Source organism: Mus musculus, chromosome 5 (genome assembly GCF_000001635.26).
Source record: "Mus musculus strain C57BL/6J chromosome 5, GRCm38.p6 C57BL/6J".
NCBI classification, from domain to species: domain Eukaryota; kingdom Metazoa; phylum Chordata; class Mammalia; order Rodentia; family Muridae; genus Mus; species Mus musculus.
The window spans coordinates 102,922,972-102,941,729 of NC_000071.6; the positions used below are offsets into that span (position 1 = coordinate 102,922,972).

The 18,758-nt window shown below is 40.5% G+C and overlaps 1 protein-coding gene across 17 annotated transcripts in view; it reads right to left on the bottom strand.

Annotated features, from left to right (window-relative positions):
- The window catches only part of Mapk10 (mitogen-activated protein kinase 10), a 304,058-nt gene that overhangs the window by 14,425 nt on the left and 270,875 nt on the right, over positions 1-18,758 (bottom strand). For all 17 annotated transcript variants that reach the window (NM_001081567.2, NM_001318102.1, NM_009158.3 and 14 more), the window contains 2 exons: positions 5,252-5,315; positions 3,101-3,178 (listed from right to left, as the gene is read on the bottom strand). In NM_001081567.2, coding sequence (NP_001075036.1) covers positions 3,101-3,178; positions 5,252-5,315 — 142 coding nt within the window. The remainder of the gene's footprint in view (positions 1-3,100; positions 3,179-5,251; positions 5,316-18,758) is intronic.

Consider the following 18,758-nt stretch of genomic DNA (forward strand, 5'->3'; position numbering starts at 1 on the left):
CTGTACTCGTAAAGTATTTTTTGGCCATGGTGACAAAGTTCCTAATTCACTCTCTCTAAGACAAAGGAGACTTGGAATAAAATTGGATATTGACTGTCATCTATGAGTGAGAATAGCAAGCAATGGCTGAACTGTCTGTCCGGGTAGCACAGTGGTTATGGATGCCAATGAGTTACTCAGAGAGGAGTTTTAATATGAAAAATTAGTTAATTAGTTAATTAATCAATGCATCCCACATCCTTTCCCCCTAGAACAACATGTCACATGTGGGAAACATGTTTTAAAAGTAAGACTTTCAATTCAGTTCTCCTCTTAAATCGTCATCTCCAGCCTGCACTCTTGTCACCACAGGCTGAATGCAGGCTATAGTTGAACCTAAATAGTCATATCTTATGAAACTCTTTATATTTATAACATAGGTATAAAGAAAAAGAGTGTACAGCATTAACACACACAAGAGGATAGCTCAGGTGGTCCTGGAGTGTGTGATCAGTCAAACCTATAGAGATGCAGAGGTGTGCCAAACTCTGCAAGGAACAAGCTGAAACTTTTGCACATTGACTTTAATCGTGTTAGTACATAATTGTCATGGTTTGTATATGCTTGGCCCCGGAAGTAGCACTATTGGAAGGTGTGGCCCTGGTGAAGTAGGTGTGTCACTGTGGGTGTGGGCTTTATGACCCTCATTCTAGCTGTCTAGAAGTCAGTCTTCCACTAGTAGCCTTCAGATGAAGATGTAAAGCTCTCAGCAATGCTTGCACCAAGCCTGCCTGGATGCTGCCATGTTCCTGCCTTGATGATAATGGACTGAACCTCTGAACCTGTAAACCAACCACAGTTAAATGTAGTCCTTTATAAGAGTTGCATTGGTCATGGTGTCTGTTCACAGCAGTAAAACCCTAAGACAGTAATCATACTGTCATCACTCCTAACGTGGAAAGACTTAACACTGAGATTGAATGAGAGAAGAGACTGTCTGGAGGGATGCATTCCTGTCCACTACATTAGCCTAGTGGTCCAGAGGACCGGTGTATCAACACTTTGCTGAGTACCATTTATCTTTGATAGGCTCATGTCATGATTTCATTGGCATCTTACATTCATTTTTGAGAAAGCATTGTGCTGCAACAGCAAGGAAGTAGAAACAACCTAAATGTCCTCCAACAAAACCACAGTGCATATACATGACAGGGTGTTATTCAACTGTAAAGGGAAACAAAGTCATGAACTTTGCAGGTACTGTATGGAATGAGCAATGATCTTATTGAGCATGGTAACCCTGACTCATGTTCTCTCCTCAGAGGCTCCTGGCTCCAAATCTTCAGATGTGAATACAAAGCCTTGAACTGAAGAAATAAGGAACATGGAAAGGGAAATATTGAAAGGATGGGTTGCAGAGCAAGGGGGAAAACAGGGTATTAGTGATCTGATGGGGAAATGGAAATGGGATCCCTAATTATGGAGAGGGGAAGGAGATAAATACAGAAGATGGGAATGGGATAAAATAACAGCAAGGATGTCTGAAAAATTCATAAAAAATCATACTATTAACTATCTACCTTTTAAAAAACCTAATACACAAAAGCCTGTCTATAAATATATGATTTATGAAATCGTATATTTATACATACATGATTTAGATGAAATTTTCTCATCTAGGCTAACAATGCTCCTTCCAAAGAGCATAAGACTACCAGACAAAAACCACCACAACACCAGGTATGAGAAGACCTGTTTTGATTTTCTGGTCAGAGTTGTCCAAAATAGTTCCAAACTGTTACAGGCTATTGCTATTGTTATTGCCCTTGGCTGCCTGTCAGAGATGGATGACAGGTCCACACTGCTGAAGACACTATGCAGTTCAGACACATGTCCAGATCCCACTGAGCCAGACCTGACCTGAGAACCTGCCCAGTCCGAGGAACAGCTTTCATGGTACCAAATGAACTTCCACAAATGGAAGCAACTAACAGACCTACTCAGCTATGATGCTAACGAACCATAACAATGGTCCTCGTGGCCCAGCAACACAAGGGTGAAGTAGTAGTGTGTATACTTTGGTGGTAAGCAACAGCTCTCCAACTGGACTCGACACCTACCAAGAAAGACATCATCCCTAGTATTGGCCATGTAGCCAACTACCCAGGGCCAGTGAACTCATGGATCCTGGAGGAAAACCTACAGCTTCTCCTATACTAAGCCAGCATAATCCTTAACTATACTCTAAATATTTGTCCTTATGCTCACAGATAAGTAGAGTCCTCGCCCTCATCAAGGACACTTCTCTGTGCCACAAACAGAAACCATTACAGAAAATCACAACAGGTCAAAATGTTGTGGATCCCAGCCACAACAGATACACATACAGAATAATTCCCACACCTAAGGCTCAGGAATCATTGCAGAAGAGGGGGTGGAGAGACTGTAAGACTCAGGGTACCAGGGAGTTTTCTGTGAAACTGTGTCTCCTAGGAATGTCAGAAGTTGCAGCCAGTACCGTCTCAGCAACATGACTTCCTAAATATGAGCTGAACAGGGACAACAATAGACATGCCAACGTGGACAAGGAAAATCCCATGAGGCCTCAACTGTCAGGCAGCTTAGGAATGCTGAGCAGGAGAAAGGAGGAGAGCATAGTTGGTTGTCCAATCACAAATGGTCAGCCCTGACCATGTTCCTAAAACAAATATCACATAGACTGAGCTGCCTATATTTGGGAATATTTATGTACACACAGACTGCTCCCACATAAGTATTAATGAAAAAATTAGGCCATGAATTTGAAAATGAATGGTGAGGGGTACATGAGAGTGTTTGGAGGGAGGAAAGAAAGGGAGAAATGGTATAATTATATTATAATCTCAAAAATAAAACTATTATTAAAAAAGAAAACCTACCACTGCCACTGTGCTGGCTTACAGAACCAGAATTAGCAGTATTGAATGCATGGTTAAAAAAATAATAAAAACAAAACATCGAAATACAGGGAAACGGCCATGTGATATCTGTTCCCAGGCTCTGTGAGCGGCATTGTCTATGACCACACCCGTCAAGGGCCTGAAAGACACGAGCTTCTTGGTTATTCACGGAGAGTGGGTACCTGAAGGCGAGGGCTGGCCTTTGACTACGCCATTCTTAGTCTTCTCTTCTGAGTTCATTACCTCCTTGTAGATAAGTTCTGTAATACATAATCGCCTGCGTTATTATAACAAAAGCGAAGATTCCCTTAATCTACAAACCCATGCAGTCGCTAATGAGAAATAACTTTTTCGTGGCATTGAATAAAGTATTAAATCACCGAGGATTTTTTAATCTTCTATTTCTATAGTTCCTGGGTCTTAGCACTAAGCTTAGCAAAAGCAGGTCCTCAGCACTGAAGTTAAGAAAATGAATGTCTAAAAATAAATGAGTTACTGTTTTCTGAACTGATTGCGCTAGACTCCTGGGTATACTCCTGCACTGTCAGTTACAGATTTAAACAACCTTGCTTGCTTATTCATTTGTTTGTTGCTTGGGTTTTGCAGTATTCGGGTTCATCCCCAGGTCTCATGTGTGCTAGGATATGACCCTCCTTCTAGAATGTGTTCCCAGCTAATGACTCTGCTGTTGGATGCTCTCATCTCCTTCAGTATTCACTTCCTAGATGCAAATTGGTTACACTGTAACCAATCCTTACACCTTCTGCCTCTAAGATCACCGTTCTTCCAGACTTGTGTCTGGGACTGGTAAACCTAAGCATAACACATAAAAAGTCATTTTGGTCATTCTCAGACCATTTTTTTTCTTGTGGCTGCAAATTAGCCTCCAGTTCTTTCGTGCTGCTCGATTTAGCTAAACATCATTCATTCATTCCCACCCTTAGCTAAACATCATTCATTAGCAAAGTCCTTCCCAGTACCCCCTCCTCCAGCTTAGTGTCTCCATCTTCCCACTTGCTATGTCACCAGCCCCAGCAATGCCTTTATGCTTTCCCTTTGACAAAGCAACCCTGTGAGCTGACCATCTGCCACCAGTCTCCCTGATGCCACGCTCACAGGCTTTGCTTTCCCAGGTGGACCGGCATGGTACATTGACCAGTGCAATTATTTGGCTTATTTCTAGCATTTGGTTTCTCCTTGTGGCCTCCTTCTGGTATTCTCCTTTTCCTTTCTTTAAAAGTCGTTCAGAATCTCCTTCCTTTTATGTTTCTTCTCATTTCTATTTGATCATGTGGTACCATCTGTATTTGGATTTCCTAAATTTGTTCTTCTATGTAGTTAATTGAATTAGTCTAACAATGCTGTGTAGGTTTAACTTGTTTTTCTATTTTGTTCGAGCTTAGGTATAATTTTGAAGCTACAGTATGAGTTTGGAACATTTTTGCTAAAAAATAAAACAGACTGATGTTTTCACTGATTTATTTTTATTGAAAGGAAAATGAGCCTCTTGGGGTGTCGTGTATTCTATCTAAATGCTCAAATTTTGTAAGTTTTCTAAATGTATATGTTAACTATATTTAATTTGAAAATGTTTAAAGTACATTTCAACCTTAATTTTAAATTACATTTTGTTTATTCAGGAGAGAGGAGGCATAGTCAGGGAACAACTCTGAGAAATTGGTTCTCTCCTTCCACATGTGGGTTTAGGGTTAAACGGGGGTTTGGAGGAATAGCATTCTCTCTGAAGATCCATCAGTCTAGCCCTCAAACTTAATTTTAATTTTATTTAGCAACATAGGACTTTAACTTATAAGTGTTCAAATGGAGTTTGACTGTTTGACAAACGCTTTGCATATAGATACTATTTTACAAAGGTGTCCATAATTCTTTTTTCAAGCAAATATAGCATTCCTGTTAACATAAATGCTGATAAGCTTTGGGAAATTTTAAATAGTTTCCCGTTTATATTTCATTTACTTATCACAGTACTAGAGACTGAACTTAGACCTTACATATACCAGGCAAAAACACCAGCCCCATACCAAGCCATTGGAAAGTTACTTTTATAGGATGCTCTACGAGAGGAAGCTGCACGGAGTTTGTATCAAATACAGGACATAAGTGGTAGGGATCGTTTCTATGTTCTGAGCACCAGTCAAGCAACAAGCAAGTGTACATATTAGCATAGCACAGTAGGGCCATTTCTATATCCTGAGCCCCAGTCAAGCAAGTGTACATATTAGCATAGCACAGTAGGGCTATTTCTATATCCTGAGCTCCAGTCAAGCAAGTGTACATATCAGCATAGCACAGTAGGGTCTTTTCTATATCACCTTTCCATTCTTCGATGGTGTGCTCCCTTTCATCCAGCTGCTTATCATATATCTGAGGCGGAGGCTGCAGAACAAAAACAAACATTGCTTTATGACACTCAGTCCAAACATGACTGCACTCTGATAACTTGTGGACATGCCTCTCCTCTCAATGGTCCTGGTGGTAACCACAGCTTTATATAAGTTTTGGGGATTATAGGACCTCAACAGCTAAATTCCACCACCACCCCCCAATCATGGAAAGATTTACTCATATCCTGCTCTCTAATAAGACAGCAGAACTCATACCCCATTTGAAATCCCATTTGCCAGCGTCATCGTCGTCAGGACCCCCACAGAGGGATGAGCAGCTAGACTGCACATTGTGTTACAGAGAACCAGAATCATGTTCTCTGCTCACAGGGCCTATACGCAAACTCTCCTACATCCAGAGACCTGGCTTCACTTGCAGCCCAAAGACTCTCTGCTGCTCAGTAAAATATAGCAGGAGCCTGCACTGCAGAGAAAGATTCGGATTAACTTAGCCTTTCACTTTCTTGAAACATTATAAATGCTTGAGACATAGCTTGACAGCAGGGGTTGAAGTGGTTTTGCTCTGTCCACCACAGGCAGAAGCAATCTCTTGTTTACTTAGAAGGTGGACACCACGACCCCTAGAATGACCCCTATGTTGCATTCTTTGAGAAGACTTAATTTAAGACTGATTTAATACAGTCACCACTCTTCCTATATGGAGATCACACATGACAGGCAGGTTTCCACAAAGCCACACACCTCCTAGGATGGCAGTTCTCGTGAGATTTTGTTCCTAATACACGGACTTGGGGAAGTCTGCCATATTAGCTAGTGAGCTCCAATGTAAGCAACATGACCCAGAAAGGCAAGCCAATCTTGAAAGAACACATTGGCAGAAGGTGGAGGACTTTGAGCAGAAGGTAGGGGATGGTGAGCAAGAGGAACTGACTGACCGGTACAGGTACAATCAGGAATTATAGTGCTTCTATTGGCATGAGAAGAGGAAGTCTAGAACTAGTTCTTGTCCAGAAGCAATAGCCTTTTTTGTTTGTTTGTTTTTTTGTTCATTTGTTTGTTTGGTGTGTGTTTTTGTTGTTTTGTTTTGTTTCTTGAGAAACTAGAAGAGTTACAGAATCAGAGGAACTCATACCTATTAGAACATGGATTTAAGGAGGGAGAGGATAACATGATAAAGAAGGCTTTTTATGAAGAATTTTTGCACACACTCGCTTCCATGCAAAGTTTATTGGTTCAGGAACCACAACCAGAGCCATGTAGGCCTTTGTTGTTGTTTCATTCAGTATCTCCGACAGCCTGGTAAGAAAAATAAATACTTACGCTAGCCCTGGAATTTTAGGGAAGCTCCCTTCCCACAAAAGCAGCCTGCCAGAAAAACTGAAGACTTTGTCCAAGTGTGATAATAAAGCAAGTTTGTACTAAGAAATAAGTTCCGTTGGAGCCATCATTCATCTAGCACCTGGGACTGCTCCTGGGGTAAATGCATCTATCAACTTCTGTTCTCCGGTTACTCAGATACATCCCAGGAGAGTGGTGCTTCTCAGTGGTCAGAACACTGACGACAAAGCAAAAGGCGGCCTGGGCTCCATCCCAGATCCCTAGGGAGAAGCCCTAGATGCTGACTGTACAAAGTCGAGAGACTAAAGAATCAAGCGCTGCAGTGAGACCTGACTGAGGAAAGACCTCCCTCAAACTATAAAGGACTTCGAAGTAATCGGAATACATTGATTGAGAAAATGGGTAAAACTGAGATATTTTTGAATATTGATAAGACGATTCTTAAAGTAAGCCACACAAAGAAGTCTGGATTTGAAGAGATATTTTGCCACGTGGCAGACTGCTGCTGTTGTGCCTCTCCCCTGGAAGGTCGGAAGCTGTGTTACGTCCCCTGTTCAAGTTGCTGTGTTCAGGAAGCCGGCAAGAGTGTGGGCAAGCATTGGGACCCCCCAGAATCTTGTGTTCCCCAACAGCTTTAGCCCTTTAACAAAAGACGGAGCTCAGAATGCTGTGTGACTGGCTCCCCCACAGATGAGATTTTTCCATTCAATTTCAAATTGAACATGACTTAAGAGAACAGTTCCTGCCAAAGTTCATAAATGCTGTTTTCCGCAACAAAGCTATTTGAGGAGGCTTTTCCTGCAGCCTCAGCATGCGGATGTTGCTGGTGTGCAAAGCATTAAGCACACAGATTCTAACCACAAACTACAAAGAGAAGCAACATGCTAAGTCGGGGATTTTTGCTTTCAATAAACCAAGAGGGGTGTTTTAAGCACTTTTGTGTTTATAGTTACCATTCTGACGTATGAGTTCTCTATTTAAAAAAAAAAAAAAAAAGGGCTCAGGTCTTTGTTTTGATTTGGGGTTTTCCTGAAGAGAGAAAGCTAATGTCACCAACAGTGGAAGGGTGCATTCACAACATAAACACATCACTGAAAAATCAGTATAAAAGAGTTCTTGGCCAATAACCAAAAGACAATAATGTCATAACATACACACTCATACGCCTGTCCTGAGGAAGCAGTCATTAGCACGCGATGCTCCATAGTAACCCTGCCTTCATGTGAGAAGGAAATGTCTGGTGTTTGGTTAGTGAGTTTTTCTCTTTCCCCTCCTTAGTAAGTGGGAAGGTTTTTTCTTTGGTAGGTAAACTCCTAAAATGTAAAGAAATTAGAAACAAGAATAAAGAAACATGGGTGTGTTGTGGAGAATTACAGTTTCACTGTAAATGTTATCACTCGTTTATTAATCTATTAAATACATTTATTTAGGCTGTGTGATGGTCAGTGCTAGCTGTCAATTTGGTGGAGTCTACACCCTGCCAACTGGAGTGATGGGCATCTTTGCATGCCCATCCATAGAGAATTATCTTGAGGAGAAAGACCCATCTTAATTGTAGGGGGGACCAACCCCTGGGGAGGGAGTTCTGGCCTGCATCGAATGAAGAAAGAAAGCTGAACGTTAGCAATCACCATTGATCCTGTTCCTGAGGATGCCAATAATGGAACAGGCTTCTCTAGGCTTCTGGTACCCAGACCTTCAACTGTGATGATCTGTGGCCTTGAACTAGAAGCCAAAATAGACACTTAAGTGGCTCCTGTCAGAATATTTTATCATATCAACAAGACAAGAAACTAAGACTGACACTGAGCATCTATTATGCTTGAAAAGGAGACGTCAAAATTGAATAATTTGATGACCAAACTCAATGAGAGTTAGACCAAACTCACTTAGAGAGTTATCCATTCTTTGAAACTGCTACCATGTACAGGAAGATATTATTAAATATGAGGCAGCATCTAAAATGTTGCATATTATAATAAAGTATCTTCAATACCAACATAAACAGGTATAACAGGGGGAAACATACAAGTGTAATTTTCTCACTTATACTCTCTCCATTCTCTTTGAGAGGTTAATAAATGGATATTATTATTATCTTTCTAGGATAAAGCATCTTTATTTCCCAGGAAGCCATAATTGTCCTGACTGTCTTAACAGTCCTCAGAATAAAGAAGCTACAGTGAATTTTCAAACACATAAAGTTGCATGACTAATTAATGATATAATTTTATAAAAAAACAAATGTAAAGAATTATCCAGGCCAAATGGAATTCATTCTGAAAGAACTTATATTTTTGAAGAGCATAGATGCATAGTCAATGCAATGACCACATTTTCCACTTTGCCAAAGAAAGCTACTTGATGCTCATTGCCTCTTTAGTTACCAGCAAGCTTCCTTACCATCACTCTCAAGTATGATGAGTTGGAAGATACATTGGGATGTTGCAGATGCTGTGTTAAAGAGCTGAAGGATATAATTTCATGACAAATTGGGGAGAGATAAGTGATTTGCATTTCAATGTTTTTCCATAACTCAGGCTTAAACTATCGAAGCTGTAAGTTTTGCTTCTCCAGGATGACGTTATCATTTTCTTCCAATTTTTCAACTTTCCAAATGTAAAACTCAGGGTTGGAGAGGTGGTGAAGTCAGTGGTTCAGTGCAATGAACTGCTCTTCCAAAAAGACTCAAGTTCCCTTCCCAGCACCTCACCAGATGGCTCGCAATCACTGTAACTCTGTCTCTAGGAGACCTAACAACGGCTCTGACCCCCATGGACACCCATAAACACATGCTATACATTCATACAGACACAGATACATATATACATGAGTGAAAATAGATCTCTCTCTGTTTTTTTAAGAATGTAAGACTTGGCTCATGGAAGAAACTGTATAGAAGAATGCAAGTCTCTACAGTCAAGGAGCATAGCGCCAGTTGTCAATCAAGGGTCAAGGAGCACAGCACCAGTTGGCAATCTGTAGTATACTTGCTGGTGAGAATAGCTTCTTATTAAAGGAACTCCCTAACCATACCTTCCCTTTCTCTAGTTGATCACTATGAACTAAAATGGTTTCTTTCTTTTCTCTGACTTGTATAACACATATTTAATTGCAACATCTCCATTAAACTTCACGTGCCAATTCATTCTATCCTTAATCTTCTAAATCATACTGTTTTGACAGATTCATGGAAGCTCTGGAAGATAGTTTGTGGAGGGATATCCAGTGCCACCTTGAGTCAGTTTGCAAATGAAAATACAGAAACACAAAGAGCAGAAGTCATTTTTTTCCTGGTCAGAGAAATAATTAACAAAAAGGTATGGATAAACTTTACAGTTTCTTAAAGGGAAGGACGGGGTGGATGAATTCTTATGAGTTCCAGAAATAGTACATAGGATAACTTAACACTTTCAAACTACTTTAATTAAAGACAAGTTTGAGCCTGTGAATCTAATTTCTATCCCAATGTTGTGTGAGTTCCCATGTGTAACTATGTCTGGAAACTATCAAATGCCAGTCAGCACTTAGATTCCTAAATACTTTCTGTCAAAATACCTTGGACATCCATACTTCTACACCGACTCTCCAACCAGATGGGAAATAGAAACAAGAAATGTAAGCTGAGCCAGGTTGTTCCTGGAATTGATGCCTTCCATGCCAGTCATGTTCTGACTTATGCAACAGCCACCTAGCTCCTGGTCCTTGCCTTTTGCCTCTTGTCCCAACTGGGCTTCTCCAACTTCTGTACTGCCGACTCTCCAAACATATGAATGAAAGATTTATAGCTCTATAATGGTGTGTGCATTCTATTTTAATTCAAGAGCTAACTCACAGTAAAGAATATCCTACAAAGTTAAAACATACTTTGATTTTTTTTTCTCTTACTAAGCTTGGTAGTTTGTTTATTGCTAAAAATGCATATCTTGTTCAAAGATTTTTAACCAAGAAATTTATTTTAAATGCAAAATTGGATAGATTACCTTATACATTTAAGGAAACATCCAACTTTAAATGTAATCTATTCATACAAGATTGACACTTTAAGAAGACTTGAAACTTGTAATAAACAAAACGTTTCTTAAAAAAAAATGTAGGGGTGAGAGTATGGAACACAGAGGCCAGCAGCTTCTGGAACGGGCGAGAGCCACAGAGCCTCTGAGGCGGCGCCATTTTCGGCTCCAGACAACCTGCCACCTTCCTGGCCAGAGCACAGGTGTCTGCACAGCCCGGGAGGCTTCTGCCTCACGTTCCGCGGGGGCCACCTTGATTCTGGGACTCCGCAGCGGGCAGTCTGCAGGCCAAAGCAACACAGCTTCTGGGAAAGATCCTGTTTTGGGCCTTCATCTTCGGCCAGGAGGAGGTCCAAACACCAGATAACTGTGCACCTCCCTGAAAGAGGAGAGCTTGCCTGCAGAGACTGCTCTGACCACTGAAACTCAGGGAAGAGAGCTAGTCTCCCTGGTCTGCTGATATAGTGTAACAAAATCACCAGAGGAACAATCTCTAAACAGAGACAACTAACAACTAACTCCAGAGATTACCAGATGGCGAAAGGTAAACGTAAGAATCTTACTAACAGAAACCAGGACTACTCACTATCATCAGAACCCAGCACTCCCACTTCGCCCAGTCCAGGGCACCCCAACACATCTGAAAAGCTAGACCTGGATTTAAAAGCATATCTCATGATGATGGTAAAGGACATCAAGAAGGACTTAAATAACTCACTTAAAGAAATACAGGAGAACACTGCTAAACAAGTAGAAGACATTAAAGAGGAAACACAAAAATCCCTTAAAGAATTACAGGAAAACATAACCAAACAGGTAGAAGACATTAAAGAGGAAACACAAAAATCCCTTAAAGAATTGCAGGAAAACACAACCAAACAGGTGATGGAATTGAATAAAACCATCCAAGACCTAAAAAGGGAAGTAGACACAATAAAGAAAACCCAAAGTGAGGCAACAGTGGAGATAGAAACACTAGGAAAGAAATCTGGAACCATAGATGCGAGCATCAGCAACAGAATACAAGAAATGGAAGAGAGAATCTCAGGTGCAGAAGATTCCATAGAGAACATCGACACAACAGTCAAAGAAAATACAAAATGCAAAAGGATCCTAACTCAAAACATCCAGGAAATCCAGGACACAATGAGAAGACCGAACCTACGGATAATAGGAGTGGATGAGAATGAAGATTTTCAACTCAAAGGACCAGCAAACATCTTCAACAAGATTATTGAAGAAAACTTCCCAAATCTAAAGAAAGAGATACCCATGAACATACAAGAAGCCTACAGAACTCCAAATAGACTGGACCAGAAAAGAAATTCCTCCCGACACATAATAATCAGAACAACAAATGCACTAAATAAAGATAAAATACTAAAAGCAGTACGGGAAAAAGGTCAAGTAACATATAAAGGCAAGCCTATCAGAATTACACCAGATTTTTCACCAGAGACTATGAAAGCCAGAAGAGCCTGGACAGATGTTATACAGACACTAAGAGAACACAAATGCCAGCCCAGGCTACTATACCCAGCCAAACTCTCAATTACCATAGATGGAGAAACCAAAGTATTCCACAACAAAACTAAATTCACCCATTATCTCTCCACGAATCCAGCCCTTCAAAGGATAATAACAGAAAAAAACCAATACAAGGATGGGAACCACGCCCTAGAAAAAACAAGAAGATAATCCCTCAACAAAACTAAAAGAAGACAGCCACAAGAACAGAATGCCAACTTTAACAACAAAAACAACAGGAAGCAACAATTACTTTTCTTTAATATCTCTTAATATCAATGGTCTCAACTCCCCAATAAAAAGACATAGACTAACAGACTGGCTACACAAACAGGACCCAACATTCTGCTGCTTACAGGAAACCCATCTCAGGGAAAAAGACAGACACTACCTCAGAGTGAAAGGCTGGAAAACAATTTTCCAAGCAAATGGTCTGAAGAAACAAGCTGGAGTAGCCATTTTAATATCGGATAAAATCGACTTCCAACCCAAAGTTATTAAAAAAGACAAGGAGGGACACTTCATACTCATCAAAGGTAAAATCCTCCAAGAGGAACTCTCAATTCTGAATATCTACGCTCCAAATGCAAGGGCAGCCACATTCATTAAAGACACTTTAGTAAAGCTCAAAGCACACGTTGCACCTCACACAATAATAGTGGGAGACTTCAACACACCACTTTCATCAATGGACAGATCGTGGAAACAGAAACTAAACAGGGACACAGTGAAACTAACAGAAGTTATGAAACAAATGGGACCTGACAGATATCTACAGAACATTTTATCCTAAAACAAAAGGATACACCTTCTTCTCAGCACCTCATGGGACCTTCTCCAAAATTGACCATATAATTGGTCACAAAACAGGCCTCAACAGATACAAAAATATTGAAATTGTCCCATGTATCCTATCAGACCACCATGGCCTAAGACTGATCCTCAATAACAACATAAATAATGGAAAGCCAACATTCACATGGAAACTGATACCTTCTCAATGATACCTTGGTCAAGGAAGGAATAAAGAAAGAAATTAAAGACTTTTTAGAGTTTAATGAAAATGAAGCCACAACGTACCCAAACCTATGGGACACAATGAAAGCATTTCTAAGAGGGAAACTCATAGCTCTGAGTGCCTCCAAAAAGAAACGGGAGAGAGCACATACTAGCAGCTTGACAACACATCTAAAAGCTCTAGAAAAAAGGGAAGCAAATTCACCCAAGAGGAGTAGACGGCAGGAAATAATCAAACTCAGGGGTGAAATCAACCAAGTAGAAACAAGAAGAACTATTCAAAGAATTAACCAAACGAGGAGTTGGTTCTTTGAAAAAATCAACAAGATAGATAAACCCTTAGCTAGACTCACTAAAGGGCACAGGGACAAAATCCTAATTAACAAAATCAGAAATGAAAAGGAAGACATAACAACAGATCCTGAAGAAATCCAAAACACCATCAGATCCTTCTACAAAAGGCTATACTCAACAAAACTGGAAAACCTGGACGAAATGGACAAATTTCTGGACAGATACCAGGTACCAAAGTTGAATCAGGATCAAGTTGACCATCTAAACAGTCCCATATCACCTAAAGAAATAGAAGCAGTTATCAATAGTCTCCCAGCCAAAAAAAGCCCAGGACCAGACGGGTTTAGTGCAGAGTTCTATCAGACCTTCAAAGAAGATCTAATTCCAGTTCTGCACAAACTATTTCACAAAATAGAAGTAGAAGGTACTCTACCCAACTCATTTTATGAAGCCACTATTACTCTGATACCTAAACCACAGAAAGACCCAACAAAGATAGAGAACTTCAGAACAATTTCTCTTATGAATATCGATGCAAAAATCCTCAATAAAATTTTTGCTAACCGAATCCAAGAACACATTAAAGCAATCATCCATCCTGACCAAGTAGGTTTTATTCCAGGGATGCAGGGATGGTTTAATATACGAAAATCCATCAATGTAATCTATTATATAAACAAACTCAAAGACAAAAACCACATGATCATCTCGTTAGATGCAGAAAAAGCATTTGACAAGATCCAACACCCATTCATGATAAAAGTCTTGGAAAGATCAGGAATTCAAGGCCCATACCTAAACATGATAAAAGCAATCTACAGCAAACCAGTAGCCAACATCAAAGTAAATGGAGAGAAGCTGGAAGCAATCCCACTAAAATCAGGAGCTAGACAAGGCTGCCCACTTTCTCCCTACCTTTTCAACATAGTACTTGAAGTATTAGCCAGAGCAATTCGACAACAAAAGGAGATCAAGGGGATACAAATTGGAAAAGAGGAAGTCAAAATATCACTTTTTGCAGATGATATGATAGTATATATAAGTGACCCTAAAAATTCTACCAGAGAACTCCTAAACCTGATAAGCAGCTTCAGTGAAGTAGCTGGATATAAAATTAACTCAAACAAGTCAATGGCCTTTCTCTATACAAAGAATAAACAGGCTGAGAAAGAAATTAGGGAAACAACACCCTTCTCAATAGTCACAAATAATATAAAATATCTTGGCGTGACTATAACTAAGGAAGTGAAAGATCTATATGATAAAAACTTCAAATCTCTGAAGAAAGAAATTAAAGAAGATCTCAGAAGATGGAAAGATCTCCCATGCTCATGGATTGGCAGGATCAACATTGTAAAAATGGCTATCTCGCCAAAAGCAATCTACAGATTCAATGCAATCCCCATCAAAATTCCAACTCAATTCTTCAACGAATTAGAAGGAGCAATTTGCAAATTCATCTGGAATAACAAAAAACCTAGGATAGCAAAAACTCTTCTCAAGGATAAAAGAACCTCTGGTGGAATCACCATGCCTGACCTAAAGCTTTACTACAGAGCAATTGTGATAAAAACTGCATGGTACTGGTATAGAGACAGACCAGTATACCAATGGAATAGAATTGAAGACCCAGAAATGAACCCACACACCTATGGTCACTTGATCTTCGACAAGGGAGCTAAAACCATCCAGTGGAAGAAAGACAGCATTTTCAACAATTGGTGCTGGCACAACTGGTTGTTATCATGTAGAAGAATGCAAATCGATCCATACTTATCTCCTTGTACTAAGGTCAAATCTAAGTGGATCAAGGAACTTCACATAAAACCAGAGACACTGAAACTTATAGAGGAGAAAGTGGGGAAAAGCCTTGAAGATATGGGCACAGGGGAAAAATTCCTGAACAGAACAGCAATGGCTTGTGCTGTAAGATCGAGAATTGACAAATGGGACCTAATGAAACTCCAAAGTTTCTGCAAGGCAAAAGACACCGTCAATAAGACAAAAAGACCACCAACAGATTGGGAAAGGATCTTTACCTATCCTAAATCAGATAGGGGACTAATATCCAACATATATAAAGAACTCAAGAAGGTGGACTTCAAAAAATCAAATAACCCCATTAAAAAATGGGGCTCAGAACTGAACAAAGAATTCTCACCTGAGGAATACCGAATGGCAGAGAAGCACCTGAAAAAATGTTCAACATCCTTAATCATCAGGGAAATGCAAATCAAAACAACCCTGAGATTCCACCTCACACCAGTCAGAATGGCTAAGATCAAAAATTCAGGTGACAGCAGATGCTGGCGTGGATGTGGAGAAAGAGGAACACTCCTCCATTGTTGGTGGGATTGCAGGCTTGTACAACCACTCTGGAAATCAGTCTGGCGGTTCCTCAGAAAATTGGACATAGTACTACCGGAGGATCCAGCAATACCTCTCCTGGGCATATATCCAGAAGATGCCCCAACTGGTAAGAAGGACACATGCTCCACTATGTTCATAGCAGCCTTATTTATAATAGCCAGAAGCTGGAAAGAACCCAGATGCCCCTCAACAGAGGAATGGATACAGAAAACGTGGTACATCTACACAATGGAGTACTACTCAGCTATTAAAAAGAATGAATTTATGAAATTCCTAGCCAAATGGATGGACCTGGAGGGCATCATCCTGAGTGAGGTAACACATTCACAAAGGAACTCACACAATATGTACTCACTGATAAGTGGATATTAGCCCCAAACCTAGGATACACAAGATATAAGATACAATTTCCTAAACACATGAAACTCAAGAAAAATGAAGACTGAAGTGTGGACACTATGCCCCTCCTTAGAAGTGGGAACAAAACACCCTTGGAAGGAGTTACAGAGACAAAGTTTGGAGCTGAGATGAAAGGATGGTCCATGTAGAGACTTCCATATCCAGGGATCCACCCCATAATCAGCATCCAAACGCTGACACCATTGCATACACTAGCAAGATTTTATTGAAAGGACCCAGATGTAGCTGTCTCTTGTGAGACTATGCCGGGGCCTAGCAAACACAGAAGTGGATGCTCACAGTCAGCTAATGGATGGATCACAGGGCTCCCAATGGAGGAGCTAGAGAAAGTAGCCAAGGAGCTAAAGGGATCTGCAACCCTATAGGCGGAACAACATTATGAACTAACCAGTACCCTGGAGCTCTTGACTCTAGCTGCATATGTATCAAAAGATGGCCTAGTCGGCCATCACTGGAAAGAGAGGTCCATTGGACTTGCAAACTTTATATGCCCCAGTACAGGGGAACGCCAGGGCCAAAAAGGGGGAGTGGGTGGGTAGGGGATTGGGGGTGGGTGGGTATGGGGGACTTTTGGTATAGCATTGGAAATGTAAATGAGCTAAATACCTAATAAAAATGGAAAAAAAATGCTTATTTCTTGGGCTAAAAAAAAAATGTAGAGGTAGTTTTAATCTAGCAACATTGGCTACTATGGCTGGAATACAGACACACCCTTAGCACACACCTTCATCCCTCAGACAGGCTTTTAATCCCAAACAATAACAATAAAGTCAGTTTGTAGAAGGAAGCACCCATGTTTAAAAGTGATGTCTAATTGGGTGACAAAGTGATGAATCAGAGAAAGATTCGACTGAATAGGATCTGCCCAACTCTCATGAGGAGAGAGAGGAAAGGGAAGGTGTTTAAGAGAAAGCAGTGCACAGAGGCAGGAGGAGGCAGTTCTACTGGGAGAATTTGACAGAGACAGTTGGAAGAAAGAACAAGCTAGACACAGGTGAAGATAGAATGGGCCAGGGAATGAGGAGTCACAAGATCAGAATAGATTGCTAGAGTTAGTTTGATGTCAAGCAGAGCAATTCAGGAGAGGTCAAGGGAAAAGCCAGATTGAATCAGTCAGCTTGAAGAGGAGTTTGAGCCAGAACAGCTGAGTTGAATCAGTCAGCCTGTGTTCAGAAAGAACTAGAAAGGGTGAGCACATTCAATAGTAAGTCTGAGAGGCTGGAGACATTCTAGGCCTAGATAAGAGTGTTTGGAGAACAGCAGCTTCCAGGATGAAGCCTAGATTAGGAGATGAGAGCAGTGAGTCATGGAGACAACAATGACATCAGGCAAATAAAGTTATGTTTACAGACAAATGCACACACTAAATCATAAGCAGCACTAGGTCACATGTGCCTCCACGTTTTCATCCCCTCCTCTGGCCAATATCACATTTTAGAACATCTCTCCCACAAAACCAATCTTCAGATATTGAAATAAATCACTGATTCCTCAACAGCACAGACATCGACATTGTGGATGCAAAACATATGAAAAACAGAAGTTTTGATAGCAAAAAAACAAACAAACAAATAAACAAACAATAATCTTCTGTTAGCTAACCCCAAAAGAAACAGAGAGCTATGAACTGCCTGACGAATGACTCAGAATGATTATTTTAATAGTCTAAAAGTTTTTAAAAGGTACACAAATTATGTAATCAAGAACATAGGTAATGATCAAACTAGAAATCTGGCAGGGGCAGTGGTACTATTGGAAAGTCTGGCCTTGTAAGAGTAGGTGTGGCCTTGTTAGAGTAGGTGTGGCCTTGATAGAATAGGTCTGGCCTTGTTGGAGGAAGTGTGTCACTGTGGGAGTACGCTACAAAAAAAGTTATCAGCTCAAAGCAGCCTGCCATAAGTACAAAGTGTTTTCTGAAAGATTTATGTTGATCATAAAACAACAAAAAAAAAATCTGCAGGAGATCCACAAATGTTAACATGTGAAGGACCACAATCGTAAGAAGCCAAATAACCTTATTTTTAAAATGGATAAGATGGAACAGTAGTATGAGCTGTGGTGTAATCCCAGCTCTGAGGAAGTGAGAGTAGAATGGCCGTGAATCCCAGGTTAGCCTGGGCTATACTTAGAGTCCCAGGTTAGCCTGGGCTATACTTAGAAAGACTATTCCTCAAAAGAGTTCATTTTTTAAAAGTTAAAAAAGGGGGGCCCGAATATTTGGAAACACTTAGGGGAATGTTCTCAAACATCCAAGTGGTCTGTGGAAAATGTGAAGTAGCACCGCTTTGGCTAATCTTCACTGTCAACTTGATAGAGAGAGCTACAGTCTCCCTGAAGCACTGAGTGTGTGTGTATATGAATCTCTGGAAAGGTTCGATAGTACAGAGAAGATTCGCCTTGAATGTGGCTGGTGGGTTGGGGTCCCAGTACACATAAAGAGGAGAAAGTCAGCCCACTCCTCTGCATGTGCTTCCTGAGTGAGGATGCAATGTACA